The sequence below is a fragment of the Balaenoptera acutorostrata genome, chromosome 13, assembly GCF_949987535.1.
Source record: "Balaenoptera acutorostrata chromosome 13, mBalAcu1.1, whole genome shotgun sequence".
Lineage (NCBI taxonomy): Eukaryota > Metazoa > Chordata > Mammalia > Artiodactyla > Balaenopteridae > Balaenoptera > Balaenoptera acutorostrata.
In genome coordinates, this window is record NC_080076.1 from 93,615,530 (window position 1) to 93,629,637 (window position 14,108).

The 14,108-nt window shown below is 43.6% G+C and overlaps 1 protein-coding gene across 10 annotated transcripts in view; it reads left to right on the forward strand.

The window, feature by feature from the left end:
• The first annotated feature begins 6,703 nt into the window (after nucleotides 1-6,703).
• ZNF10 (zinc finger protein 10) overlaps nucleotides 6,704-14,108 on the forward strand; it is a 112,501-nt gene continuing 105,096 nt past the window's right edge. Inside the window, exons 1-4 of one of the 10 annotated variants that reach the window (XM_057526029.1) lie at nucleotides 6,704-6,983; nucleotides 7,274-7,326; nucleotides 7,614-9,035; nucleotides 9,412-9,507. In XM_057526029.1, coding sequence (XP_057382012.1) covers nucleotides 9,015-9,035; nucleotides 9,412-9,507 — 117 coding nt within the window. In that variant the 5' untranslated portion in view covers nucleotides 6,704-6,983; nucleotides 7,274-7,326; nucleotides 7,614-9,014. Of the gene's footprint in view, nucleotides 7,327-7,613; nucleotides 9,130-9,411; nucleotides 9,508-14,108 lie in introns of those variants that run through there. The other 9 variants (XM_057526028.1, XM_057526027.1, XM_057526032.1 and 6 more) reach the window with 9 other exon arrangements.

Consider the following 14,108-nt stretch of genomic DNA (forward strand, 5'->3'; position numbering starts at 1 on the left):
GGAATCTGTTTCTCCAATGCAGAGTCGTTCTCTGCCACAGAAGTCATGGCCTTGCTACTGAATCCGAGGGCTTTGTAGCTCTATCGGAGACTGAAGTAGGCTCCCCACAGCATCCCATCTGCCTCGGGTCCTAACACAGCAAGAGCTGCGGCATCATGTGGCTTCATCCGGAGGATGAAGCCCTGGGCCTTGCTGCCAAGCTCTTGCTCTGGGCTCCGCTCAAAACTGGAAGCATTCCAAGACACCCACAAATTATTCACAGTAGAATTTCCAAGTGTGTCCCAAACTGCCTTCCAGATTCAAAGTGTTGTACATCTTTGTGGTGTGGGGTGTGAGTTTTAGTACCTCATCCCTTACTTTAGAGGGCTGTCCCAGCATTGCTGGTTCACTAAACTTCTAAAAACGTCATTGATATCAGGCTCCTAAGTCTTTGGGGGGTTTACCTCACACCTTTTGGGGCATGTGTGCATTATCAGGGCATCTTGAGTACTTGCTACCTCTTATAAAACACAATAGATCTGTCCTCCACAGGGCCCAGGCTCTGATCAATTGCTGCTTTCTACGGGGTTAGACCTGCTATTTTAAAGATTGTCCCTTTAACAAATTTTAGTCTATCCATCTTCATTCTTTCTTCAGAACCACATTTTAAAAATAAATTTTACTGATAAAATGTACCTATTTTAATGTAGAGTTCAAGTTCCACGCTTTTTTTTTTTTTTTTGGCTGCACCACACGGCATGCGGGATCTTAGTTCCCTGACCAGGGATCAAACCCGGGCCCCTTGCAGTGGGAGTGTGGAGTTCTAACCACTTGACCACCAGGGAAGTCCCAAGTTCCATGCATTTTGATAAATATCTGTGCCTGTATAACCACCATTCCCACCAAGATGTAGAACATTTCCATCACTCAAAACGTTCCCTTTTGCCTCTTCCCAGTCAGATCTCACTCCCACCGCTGACCCCAACCATTGATCTCTCATCTAACGCTGTAGATTATTTCTATCTTTTCTAGAATTTCATATGAATGGAACTATACAATAAGTAATCCTTTGTGCCAGCCTGATGTTTTTGAAATTTGTGCATGGTGCTGTGTGTATCGGTAGTCTGTTTTGTAATTGCTGAGTAGTCCACTGTATGGTTATGCCAGTTTGTCCATCCATTCACCTATTGATGGACATTCGGATTGTCTCATGTTTTTAGAAGAAACAATTAAGCTGAGATACCACACGACACTCATCAGAATGGCCAGACATAAAAGACTCCAGTACAAAGTGTTGGCAATGATGTGAGGAACCAGAACGCTCATACATCGCTGGTGGGAATGTAAAACAATGTACAACCACTTTGGAAAACAGTTTGGCAGTTTCTTAAAAAGTTTAATGTGTACTGACCACAGGATTCAGCAGTACATGCCCAAGGAAAATGAAAACATACGTCCATAAAAACTTGTACACCGTGCTCATAAGGTTTGGTTTGTCTCTTGCTTCTGATCCCTGCTGCTGAAACTGTGGTCATAGAACAGGAAAAAGTTAGTCAATAAAAGGAGAAACCTGAGGGGGATATATTTATATTCTTATTCTTAAAAAATATGTTCAGAAGTTAGCTTCATGTGACAGAGTCTGGGAGCCCGTTTGAACAGAAGACTTATGGTTTGTCCCTATGTGATCTCTGGGCCACTGAAGAAATTTGATTTAAAAATTAAGAGCAGGATGTTTTATTCAATACATGTTTTTGGGACCTACAACCAAACATTTTGGACAAAAGAATAACACTGCATCCCTATATCACACTAAAAAATAGAAATCCCAAAAGGGATAATTTTATAATTGCAATATAAGAAACAATAAAAGCATCATATACAATTATATGAATACTTACAATATCATGGATGAAGAGGATTCTTCAAACATGTATTGAGATCAACTATAAAGCATAGATTTCACCTCATAAATTTAATGTTATAGACTATAAAATTGTCTTCTGTTACTTGTCTGTAGTTTTATTTTTAACATTTAAGTCTTTTATCTATTTGACTAATTTATGATAAATTGATACAATGCAAGTGTGCATATTTACAAAAAGATACTTACTGAATATATTCAGTTATGCAAAAAATATTTTATGAGCCTATACATACCATGTGCTACCTATCATGTACCACAGTTCTAGGCAATGAGGTAAAGGTCCAAATAATACAGAAAAGGTTTCTGCTCTCAGGAGCTTATATTCTAATGAGGGGAGATAGACAATAATCATTAAAAATTTTTTAAAAGAAGAAGATATCTAGTAAAAATAAATACGATAAAAACAAAACAGGGCAGTATGATGTAGAATAGGTTGAGTGTGAGAGAAGCTGCAATTGGGTGGGTTCTGAAAGGACTTTGTGAGAAGATAATTTGAGTGGAGACCCTACAGAGTGCTGTAGGCAGAGGAAAGAGTAATCGGTGAGAATTTTTAGTATGTTTGTGAAAGAGAAGGAAAAACAGCAAAAAAAAAAAAAAATAGTATAATCACATCTAAATAGGTGTGTGTACTGTTTTTGTACATAAACATACATTGGGACTTTTAACATTTTTTGTTCCCTGTTTCTCATACCTCTTTTCCATTTTCTTGCTTTTCTGTGGGTTACTTGAACATTTTTTAGAATTCTATTTTTTAAAAAATTAATTATTTATTTATTTTTGGCTGAGTTGGGTCTTGGTTGCTGCGTGCGGGCTTTCTCCAGTTGCAGCGAGGGGGGGGCCACTCCTCATTGCGGTGTGCACGCTTCTCACTGCGGTGGCCCCTCCCGCTGCGGAGCGTGGGCTCCAGGCGTGTGGGCTTCAGCAGTTGTGGCTCACAGGCTCCAGAGCACAGGCTCAGCAGTTGTGGCACACGGGCCTAGCCGCCCCGCAGCATGTGGGATCCTCCCGGACCAGGGCTTGAACCCGTATCCCCTGCACTGGCAGGCAGACTTCCAACCACTGTGCCACCAGGGAAGCCCAAATTCTATTTTTAATCGTTGAAAGTATTTTTGAGTGTGTCTCTTTATGTATTTTGTGTGTGTGTGTGTGTGTGGTTTCACTAGGTATTACAATATATACACCCTACTCAACACAGTCTACGGGTATTGACATTTTACCATTTTGACTGACGTGCAGAAACCTTACCTCCATTTAAGTCCCTTTACCCTCCCCATGCATTAATATAACTGTCTTAAGTTCCACATCAGATGGCATTATAATTTTTTGTTTCAACCGTCAAATGTGATTTTGAAAACTCATGAGGACAGTCCATTATGTTTACCCTTATTTCCACTGTTGCTTTTTCTTTTGTTACCAGTTCCTTTATAATTGTAGAACCTCTTTAGCCAGTCTTTTACAGTTAGGCCTTTTGGTGACAAATTCCTAGCTTTCCTTCATCTGAAAGTCTTCATCATCTGGAGGTCTTTATTTTCCCTTCATTTCTGAAGAGCATTTTTGCTAGATAGAGAATTAGGGGTTTACAGTTTTGTTTTTTTTCCCAGCACTTGAAAAATGTTGTGCCATCTCTTTCTGGCCACCATGGTTTCAGATGAGAAATCCACCATCATTCAATTGTCCCCTTATAGGGAATGCATTGTTTCTGTCTTCAGATTGAATAGTCACAACTGAATTTCTAGTGAATTTGCATAGGGAATTAGGCAAGATGATTCTAAAATTTATCCAGAGGCAAACTCATAACACTACCCTAGAAAAATTAAAAAAGAGAAAAAGCGGGTACATTCTCTCCCAGAAAGCTATAGTAATTAAAACCGTATGATATGTACAGGAATAGAAGAACAGATCAGTGGGACAAAACAGAGGAAAGAGACGCAGATATAAGGGGATTTAGTATTAGAAGAATATAGGGTATATTTTAAAATTTGGTATGTGGTTACCCTTTCTAAATGAGAGAAATTCAAAAGTCAGAAGGGAAAAGACTGATAGATTTGACTGCATAAAAATTTCAAAGTACAGCATGTACACACACACACACACACAACCCCAAAGGGAAAATACAAGTAATGACTTTTGAGAATATGCTGTATCTGAAACATACATATGAAAGTTATAAAAGTTATAAACATACATATGAAAGTTATAAAATCCCATCACACTAAGAACTCCTACAAATCAATAATAAAAACACAGGGATCCTAATGGAAAAATAGGCAAAGGACATGAACAGGTATTTCACACAAGATAAATAAGACCTAGTCAATAAACACAGTTGTTTAGTCTCGCAAAAAGTACATTAAAGCAAGATATTTTCACTCACCATGTGACAATATTAAATTTTGATGCTGTCCATTTGTCGTTCATTGAGCCCTCACTCTGTGGCAAGCAATGTGCTAGTTATGGGCATATCTCATAGTGCTTATAGGCTAGTGAGGAAAATAATTAGTAACAAATAATCACAAATACACATAAATAATTACAAATACAATTGCAAATTATTGTAAATGATAAAGAGAATAAGTATAGGATTCAAGGAGAGTTTACAATCAAAGGAACCTTATTTGGAGATCACACTGGGATCAGAGAACACTTCTCTGAGTAAGAGTTGCTTGAGCTGAAATATGAAGGAAAAACTGAAATGTACTAATTATGTTATTGTATGAAGGGATAGATAACCTTTTCAGGGGTAGAGAAAATAAACATGCTCAAAGGTCCTGCGATGTATGGTATATAGGGAAAGAAGGTTAGAGAGGAGGGTAATACCATAAGAAGAGCTTGAAAAAACAGGGGTAAGATCATGCAGAGTATTGAGGACCATGTTAAGGACTTTTGCCTTTACTTCAGAGCAATCAAAAGCCATCAAATTATATTAAGCAGAGGAATATATTTGGAATTGCTTTTATAAACATGAGGCTGACTTCTGTATAAAGAAAAGATTTGGAGGAAATTGATGTGAAGTTATAGCAAGATTGCAGGTGAGAAATAATAGTTTGGACAAGATTAGTAGTTAAGATTAAACACGGACACGCCGATCTCAACATGTCCCAAACGAATCCATTTCTTCTATCCTAAATTTGTCTTTTCCTGTGTTTTATCGTCTTAGTGAAATATGATGATTAATCAAAATATCTGGGCAAGTTGTATAAGTGGAAGTTGAAGTCATGAGAGTGGATAACAGTGGTAGAAGCGGTTTTAAAGAATGTACTTCTGGAAGCATTTCACCCAAGCAAGAAACCTAGTTCCTTCATCTATCCAGTTCATTACCAGGTCCTTTACAGTCTTCTTTTAAATTGTTTCCTGAATCAGTCTTCCTTAGCCCCAGCTCCTGGGCCACAGGATACAGAAGCACTGCCTTCAGTGGCCTTCCTGGCTCAAGTCCTTCTTCCTGTTGGTTCACCCTTACCACTCTGCACCACACTGCACATGAGACGTCACAGCCTCTTTAAAACTCTTCATTGTCCTGTCACTTCACAGCATGCACTTTCCTTCACAAGGATGCTTACTTTTTCAGTCTCTTCTCTTTTCAAGTCACCTCTCCTTTGACCTCTTTTCACCAGGTCAGTGAATTTCTTTCTTCCTTTTTTCTCTTCCAGTTTTTATAGTGGACTGTAACCAAGCAGGACCCCATGGGGCCTTCCCAGGACAGACTCTCCCCCAACCTCGTTCTCCACCTGCCTCTTATTTGTAGAAAAACTTTAGCCTCCTAGGTCTTCCCCAAGTTCCAAAGAACAAATTTAATCAGAGAAGTGAGAAAATGCAGAAAGAAAGGAAAATAGTCAAACACGACAAAATAATAATAGTTTAGCCATTAAACAAAGTCAAGGACCTTTAGTTCCTCCTCAAGGGCTGTAGATACTATTCTGAGCCGTGTCCTTTGAGCTGTTTTGCAGCTCTGAAACCCCTACCAGGTGGGAGAAGTAAACTGTAGGCTGCCCGCAAGCACGTAGACCCCAGACCAGCTGGAACCAGAAGGTTGATGATGCTGACTCCCGATTACCTCACCACCAACCAATCAGAAGGTCCACGAGCTGATCACACACCACACAACCCCCCTCCCTCACCCTGTCTTTAAAGACCTTTCCCTGAAAGCCTTCGGGGAGTTCAGGCCTTTTAAGCACTAGTTCCCTTGACTCCTTCTTGGCGCCTGCAATAAACGCTGCGCTTTCCTTCATCACAACCCAGTGTCAGTAGATCGGCTTTACTGCGGGCAGGTGAGTGGACCCAAGTTCTGTTTGATAACACACCATTTTCCTTTGTTGTCTCTAATCTTTTTTTCATAAACTCATAAACTGTTGGCTCCACTTAGAACAATGTTCCCTGATTCAGCAGGCCCACTCTCTCTCCTAACCCTCCCATTTCAATACAAAACTTGCACCCGGCCTCCCATCCCCTGGGCTTGGAGCTCTGTAGGTGCTGAGTCCCGAGACCTCCCCACGTGCTCGGGACCGAGCCACCAGCGCAGGCAGAAAGAAGCCCCCAGGAATCGCGGGCTCCCACGGCAGGGCTGCAGGGGGAGCCCGAATGCCTCCTCTGCTCACGCGGAGAGGTCGCCAGTCCAGGCTCAGCGTGCGGGCGGTCGCCGTCCAGGCCGCCATGGCTGGGCCGCCCCGCGGGGCTCCAGGCTCTGGGAGTAGTGACCCCGCGGGGCTGCGGGTCCTACTACTGCCGTGGTCAGGGCTGGAGGTCCTTAATGGAACGGCTGGGGCCGCAGTCGGTTCTGGGAGTTGTAGTCCGAGCGTGTAGGGCTAGGCCGCAGGCTGAGGCCGCGGTGGACCCTGGGAAGTGTAGTTGTCTGAGACCCCCGTTCTCCCTGTCACGGGCGCGGGGCGTCCTGGGAGTTGTAGGGGGGTGGGGCGGGCACTCTGCCCGCGACGCGCCGAGGCCGCGGTGGGTCCTGGGAAGGAGAGCTGTCTGAGGCCCGCGGCCTGGTCGCGGTCGGTCTCTGAGGCTCCGGAAGGCGCAGTTTGCGGGACGCTGGCGCGGGGTCCCCGTCGCAGAGCCGAGAGCCTTGCTTGCGCGGGCCGAGGTAGGGGAAGGGCCCGCCCTGCCAGAGCCTGTCCCCGCCGGGGGCCGGGGGCGGTGGCCCTGCCCCGAGCTCGGGAAGCCTTGGTTGCCCGGCCAGCAGCGCGGAGGAGACGCCCCAGCTGCGGCCCCGTTAAAGGCGGCGGCGCTGGGGACGCGGGTCGCGCCCAGGCTCGGAGCCCCCGCCGCCGCGGGGAGGGAGCTGTCGCGGGCGTCCCTGACCCTCGTGACGAGGGCGGTGGATGCGGAGCCCGGGCGCCGGCCCGCGCGTCAGCTCGTCGCTCTCCCCGCCAGCTCCGCCTTCCACGCTCGGTTCTCCGCGGGCCCTGCCGTGAGCCATGTCTCAGGTGAGCTGGTGTTTCCTTTCTTCCTCAGCGCGGCTGTGTTTTCCGGACGGGGGACACAGGCTTTCCTCCCCCTGCCGCCTTTCTGGCGCCTAAGAGGACGTGGGAGGGCTGGCGGGGCCGGGCGCGGGGCGGGCGCTGACCGGGCGGCCGGGTCTTAGAGCAGGCTGTCCTGCGCCTGCTTTCCCCGGAATTGGAACGAGGAGGGCTTCACTCTGCCCCTCGCCCCCGCTGCCGTTCATTCGCTGACTCCTGCTTCCGTTGGGCGTCTGCTTCCACGCCTGCATCAGTGGTCTCAGTGCGTGATCCTGGATCAGCTCTGTTGGCATCACCTGGTAACCTGCTGGACTTGGGTATTCGCGAGCCCCACCCCAGCCTTGTGAACCCGAACCTGTGCGTGTGCGGGTTGGGAGTCTGCATGTGAACAGTCCCTCCACGTGATTCTCCTGCACGGCGCTTCCTAGGTCCTGGGGATCAGCGGGGAGCAAAACAAAATCTCCGAACTCACCGAGCTCATTTTTCAGGCAAGACGTGAAGTTTCTCTAGCAAGGAACACTGATTATTGTTGTTTTGGTGGAGGGTAAATGCGTGGCTGGCAGTTGTGCTTCACAGAGGTCGGGGATAAGAAGGCCCGCCCTTCCAAATTAGTCCGTCTGGTTTTAGTGTCACTTCTCTGTCCTACTTTCTGTCGTACTTGTCTCCAAAGCCAGAGGCTCTCCAGCTTTTGCTGGAAGTCCAGTTTCCTTCCGTTCTGTAGAGCCCACTGTTTACATTAGGAAACAGCTTCCTTTATTAGTCAATAATCTATAACAGATTATAGGCACTTAAAAATTTTTTTTAAACTAAAATATAACTCTGTCATACCTCTGGGGCTGTTACTAGTTTGGGACTTTTAAAAATCCCTCTTCATGCCTAACAGCTATGTGGGTCACTCAAGTGCTGCAAAACCAGGCTGAAAAGCAGGGGCTTATTACTCCTCCCTAACCCTGAGGGAAGAAGCTGCAGGTTCCATCCTGGGAGGCCCTTGTACTGTAGCCTTCATCGTCTTGTTCGGCGACATTGCTAAGTATCACAGCTATTTCTTCAGAAACGGGGTTAGCTGTGGTAAACTTGAGTGTGTGCTCCTTAATCGGGAGCTGCTGCTCTCTGCTACAGCCAGTTGTGCCTACGAAGAAATTCTTGCCAGATCATATTAAAATAGGCTGGTATTAAGGAAAATACACTTTCCCTATTAGACATAAAGGGATTGTCTTCATTATTCATAAAGCGTGGTGAGATCTTAAGAATTTTTACAACCAAAGCCAGAAATCCATGTTGTTCACATGTATAGTCCTTTATCGTTCACAAAATTGTAAATTATCTCAGGACAAAGCATGTATTTTTTTTGTCTTTTCTCCAATTATATAATAAAACAAAACAGCTAGTCTCTTACTTATACTCTTAATAATTACTCAGAATCCTGAAAACTGTCATTGCGCTACTTGTATACACTGTCCACCCTCCACAGTGGGACTCATTTCACTCCTTGATCAGGGCCTTTGGGAGCATGGGTGCTGGTTGTGCACATGTCTGTGTGTCATTTCAGGGGTCAGTGACATTCAGAGATGTGGCCGTAGACTTCTCCCGGGAGGAGTGGGAATGGCTCCAGCCTGCTCAAAGAGATTTGTACAGACATGTAATGTTGGAGAACTATGGCCACCTGGTCTCACTGGGTAGGTATTTCTTCTCATCTCCCCTCAGTCAGAATTTGACCTTTAGGATGGCTGTTGCGAATCTTGATTACCTGGCTGAACATTCCCAAGGGAGGTAAGTTGTTTTTTTTTTTTTATAAGCTTTTCTTTTTTTTGGCTGCACTGCATGGCATGGGAACTTCCCTGACCAGGGGATCGAACCTGAGCCCCCTGCAGTGGAAGTGCAGAGTCTTAACCACTGGACAGCCAGGGAAGTCCTTTATTAGTTTTTAAGAGGGGGATTAGAACTTCACCTAATATTTAGAAATCTTTCATACTTACATCTGGCATTTCTAATAACGGCCCCTCTTTCGTAAGGATTCAGGGACTAATTGTGAATTTATTTCATTTCCGCAAGCAGGTCTTAACATTTCTAAGCCAGATGTGGTTTCCTTACTGGAGCAAGGGAAAGAGCCCTGGCTGGGGAAAGATGCGAGCAGAGGTCTGTTTTCAGGTGAGTGAGTTAGAAGCTGGTGGGGAAGTTTTTAAAAATAACAACCCACCCAGTCAATGAGAAAGCAGTACTTTGTTATATGCTGGATGGAAAGTTTTCCTTTAAAGGTACCAGAGATACAGGGACTGTGAAGTCTTGCCCACAGCAAGGGGACCACTCACACCCACTTACCTGTCTGCCTTCAGTTCTCATCCTTTCCTCACTTTCTCACAGATAGCTGTGTCCCTTCTTTTCATTATTAGCTCTGTCTGGGCTCTGAATTTTATTTCTCTTCGGTTTCCCTTCCCTTTCTTTTTAAAAATTGACATATATGTTTCCATTGTCTAAGTTAAAAGGTATATATATTTTTCATTATACTGTTGTTCTAACCCTCTTGAAAGAGTGATTCATTACACTTTGGTTAATTGTTGGGCTTATTCCTTCAGTCATATGTTATTCTAACAATTTTTTTTAAAGGTTTATTTATTTATTTATTTATTTTTGGCTGTGTCGGGTCTTAGTTTCGGCACGCGGGATCTTCGTTGAGGCATGTGAGATCTTTCATTGCAGCGCGTGGGATCTTCATTGTGGTGCGTGGGTTCCAGAGCGCGTGGGCTCCGTAGTTTGCGGCAGGTGGGCTCTAGTTGAGGCGCGTGAGCTCAGTAGCTGTGGCGCGCAGGCTTAGTTGCCCCGCGGCATGTGGGATCTTGGTTCCCTGACCAGGGATCAAACCTCATGTCCCCTGCATTGTAAGGCGGATTCTTTACCACTGGATCACCAGGGAAGTCCCTATTTTAATGATATTTATCGAAGTTTTAATCTTGTTAAGACTTTCTCTTAGGTGGTATGCCTCAGAGAGTAGAAGGCATGGCATAGTGAGATAAATTGGGTCTGTAAATAACTTTGTTAGAAGTCCTCAAGTTGGCAGTTCAACGATGAGAAGAAAGGAATTTCCAGTTGGTGTTATAGACCTGGGTAATGTGGATAGGGATAGTAGTAACAGAAATATAAAAGACAGGAAGAGGGTCAGTTTTAAAGAAAACGTGGTGAATTAGTTTGAGATATGCATGGTGTGAGTAGAGGATGGTATTTCCAAGTGAAGAGGTGCAACAAACTATTGGAATATATCTTAGAAAAAAATTCAAGATAGGGGTGTAGATGTGGAAATCTTACATTAAGAAAGAAAAACAGAAGCAATGAGGTTGATTGAGAAGGGCTCTGAAAGCCTTCTTCACCTTAGGTTGAAATAAAATTGCTGGTGAAGCTCTTTAAAAATAAATATGGCCATGCACCGCCCTTGAAGATTCTGACATAGAAGATCTTTGGAGCCTAAATTATATGTGTTTATGACAATTTCCATAAGTTCTATAGTTGATTCTGAAGCAAACCTCTAATGGAAGTATACTGGACTTTAGGGAGTGGTCCTCTTGAGATAACAGGGCGATACTTATGTTTATGGAGAAGCAGCTAATGGAAGGACTAGTGAGGGAACAGAGGATGCCTTGAAAACCAAGCTCTGGCTGTGAGAGCGAGACCTTCAGGAGGAAGGACGTGGAAAGAGCCCTGTGTGAGCTGAAGTCACGAGGTGGGACAAGTGCCCAGAGACTTCCTCGTGAAAGGATGAGTTGAAGAAAAATGTTCTTTTCTAAATGTTTTGAAAGTAATAAAACCCATAAAACTATGTACAAGGGAAGTGAGGTAAAGGGGAAACATGGAAAAATTGCCTCTAATTCCACTACTTTAATATAGCTCTTAGAATTTTTGTGTGTTTCTTCCAGTACCTTTTTTGAAAAGGGAAATAGCTCACAGACAATGCATAAAACATAAACGTGCACCTTAAATGATTATAAGACACCCATGTAACCACCACTCAGGTCAGTAAACACAGCACTGCCAGGTCCCTAAGAGCTCTTTGGGTGCTCGTCCCAGTCACCCCCCACCCCCACCTCGCCCCCTGCAAAAGTAATCTTCTTTAATGGTAGTAACTTCCTTGGTTTTCTTTAGAGCTTTATCAACTGTTGGTGTCTCTAAGCACTAGTTTAGGTTTGTACGCTTGTGAACTTTATATAGAGGGGATCATAATATATATATTATATTGTAATTTGCTTCTCTCAAAATTATTTTTAATATTTATGCATTTTGCATACTCGTCTAGTAGTTTGTATCCATTCTGTTATTGATGGCTTCTTGGGTTGTTTGCAGTTTAGGGCTATTGCAAGCAATGTTGCTCTTGTCCTTGGGTCCTGGTACCTCCTGGCACAGGGTTCCTGTGGTTTATATCTGGGACTGGAATTGCTGAGTCAGAGGATAATGTATCTCTTTCACACATTAGATGATGCCAAAATGTTTTCCAAAGTGCTTTTACTGACTTACACTCCCACAGACACAGTAAGTGGGTTCCTCTTGCTCCCCATGTTTACCAGATGCCCTGTACTGCCAGGCATCATACTCTTCACCCATCAGGAGAGTGTGCAGTGGTAGCTTATTCTGGTTTAAACGTGCATTTCTCCAATTACTAATGAGGTTGACCACCTTTTCATATGTTTATTGAGTATTTAGATACCCTCATTTATGAAGTGCTTCTTGAAGGTTTTTGCTCATTTATCTATTGGATTCTCTGTCTTTTTCTTGTTTTGCAGGAGTTGTATATTTTGGATACAAATCACTGTACTTATATTCACTACAAATGTCTCCTCTTACATGTGGCTTACTTTTCCCCTTTAAAACCTCTTTTAATGAACAGAGATTCTTAATTCTAGTATAGTCAGATTTGTCAGTCTTTTCCTTTATGATTAGTATTCCTTTTTTGCGGCTGTGCTGTGCGGCATGCAGTATCTTGGTTCCCTGATCAGGGATCAAACCCTTGCCTGCTCCAGTGGAAGTGCGGAGTCTTAACCACTGGACTGCCAGGGAAGTCCCAGTATTTTTTTTTTTTTTTTTTGATATGTTTAAGAAATCTTTCCTTACCATGAGGTCATGGTGACATTTTCCTAGATTTTCTCTTTAAAAAGTCACTTTGCATTCACATTTAGATCCATGGTCCACTTTGAATTTATTTTTGTATGTCATGTGACTTAGTGGTCAATTTTGGTCTCTTCTGCATGGACATCCAGTTCTTGAGGCACCATTTATTGACATGTCTGTCCTTTCCTTCACTGGTTTGTCATAAGTTAAGTGTCAGTTTTTGCATATGTTTCTGGGTTCTCTAGTTTTTGTTTTTCTATTTTTCTATCTTTGCATAAATCTATACAGTCTTAGTTATGGGTTTAATAATGGATAACATTTTACTGTATTTGCCTCACCTCATCCCTTTTTTTGCTGAATAATGTAATTTACAGATATCTTGATATTTCACTGCATAGTACTTCACTATCATGTATAAAGTATAGGGATATTTTCTACATCATTGAAATATTTTCACATCAAAATAATAGTTTCACTTAATTTCATTTTAATGCACTGTCCATGTATAAATACTCCATAAATGTGTTTTATAATTGGATTGTCTTTTCCCTGTGGGATGATGAAATTCCTGTTTCTCTGTATGTCCTATAGCTTTGACTTGTAACTTTTTTTTTTTTTTAATATTAAGACTTTGGGTCTTATTTAAATCCTATTGAGATGTTAACTTTATTTAAGCAGGCTGTCGATATGCGTAAGTTGAAGTCACAGTTCTAACCTGTCTTCTATGCATGTGGTTCCAATGACAGTCCAGTTTTCAAAGCCTTCGCAGGTCTCTCATTTGTCCCCATACGCACCTCCTAGTGGTGTTAGGCAGCGGGTTCCCCTTTGTTTCAGTTCTCGCAGCTTTAGGTGTGCTATTCAGGGTCAGATCCATGCATGCACAGCTCAGGGAGGAGCCCAGAATTTCGTACACAACTTTATGGGATCACCTTCTTGTGCTCCCTTTTTCACCATCTCCCCTTTCCTTTTTAGCTCCCTGGACCCCCTCTTTCAGGTCTTCTGGTTAGAAAGGCAGGCCTGTAGGTTCCCCTCTGCACTTCCTGCAAGTTTGTCTGCCTCTGCAGCCATGCAGCGAGGGGATGGAGAGAAAAAGAAAAAAAGGGGGGTATTACCCCTCTGCTCTTGGGACCATAGATCTTTTTGCTGAGGGAGGAAGGTTACCCTGTCTTAGAGGTTTAATTGCCTGTATGGCCACAGCTGCTGCAACATGCTTTGGGTTTGGGCAGAAGAGAATGGGAAATGAACAAACAATATGATTTCTCTGACCAGTATGGACTCCCCTTTCCCATTCCTAAGACCAGAAATAGAGGCTTCTCATGGAGCTCTTTCTCCTCACACCAGCTGCCCAGTTCTTGCTTTCAGGCTGCATTTGAGTTTAGGCCTGGAGAGACTGGAGTGGGGGAAAAAACCCAAGAAACTCACCACCAGTTCAGTGTTACTTTGTGTTCTGGCTTCCTTCCGCAAGCAGCTTGCTACTGTTTACTTTTTTTTTAAATAGATTTTTTAAATTTTAAAATTTTATTTATTTATGGCTGCATTGGGTCTTCACTGCTGCGCACAGGCTGTCTCTAGTTGTGGCGAGCGGGGGCTACTCTTCGATGTGGTGCGCGGGCTTCTCATTGCAGTGGCTTTTCTTGTTACAGAGCACGGGCTCTAGG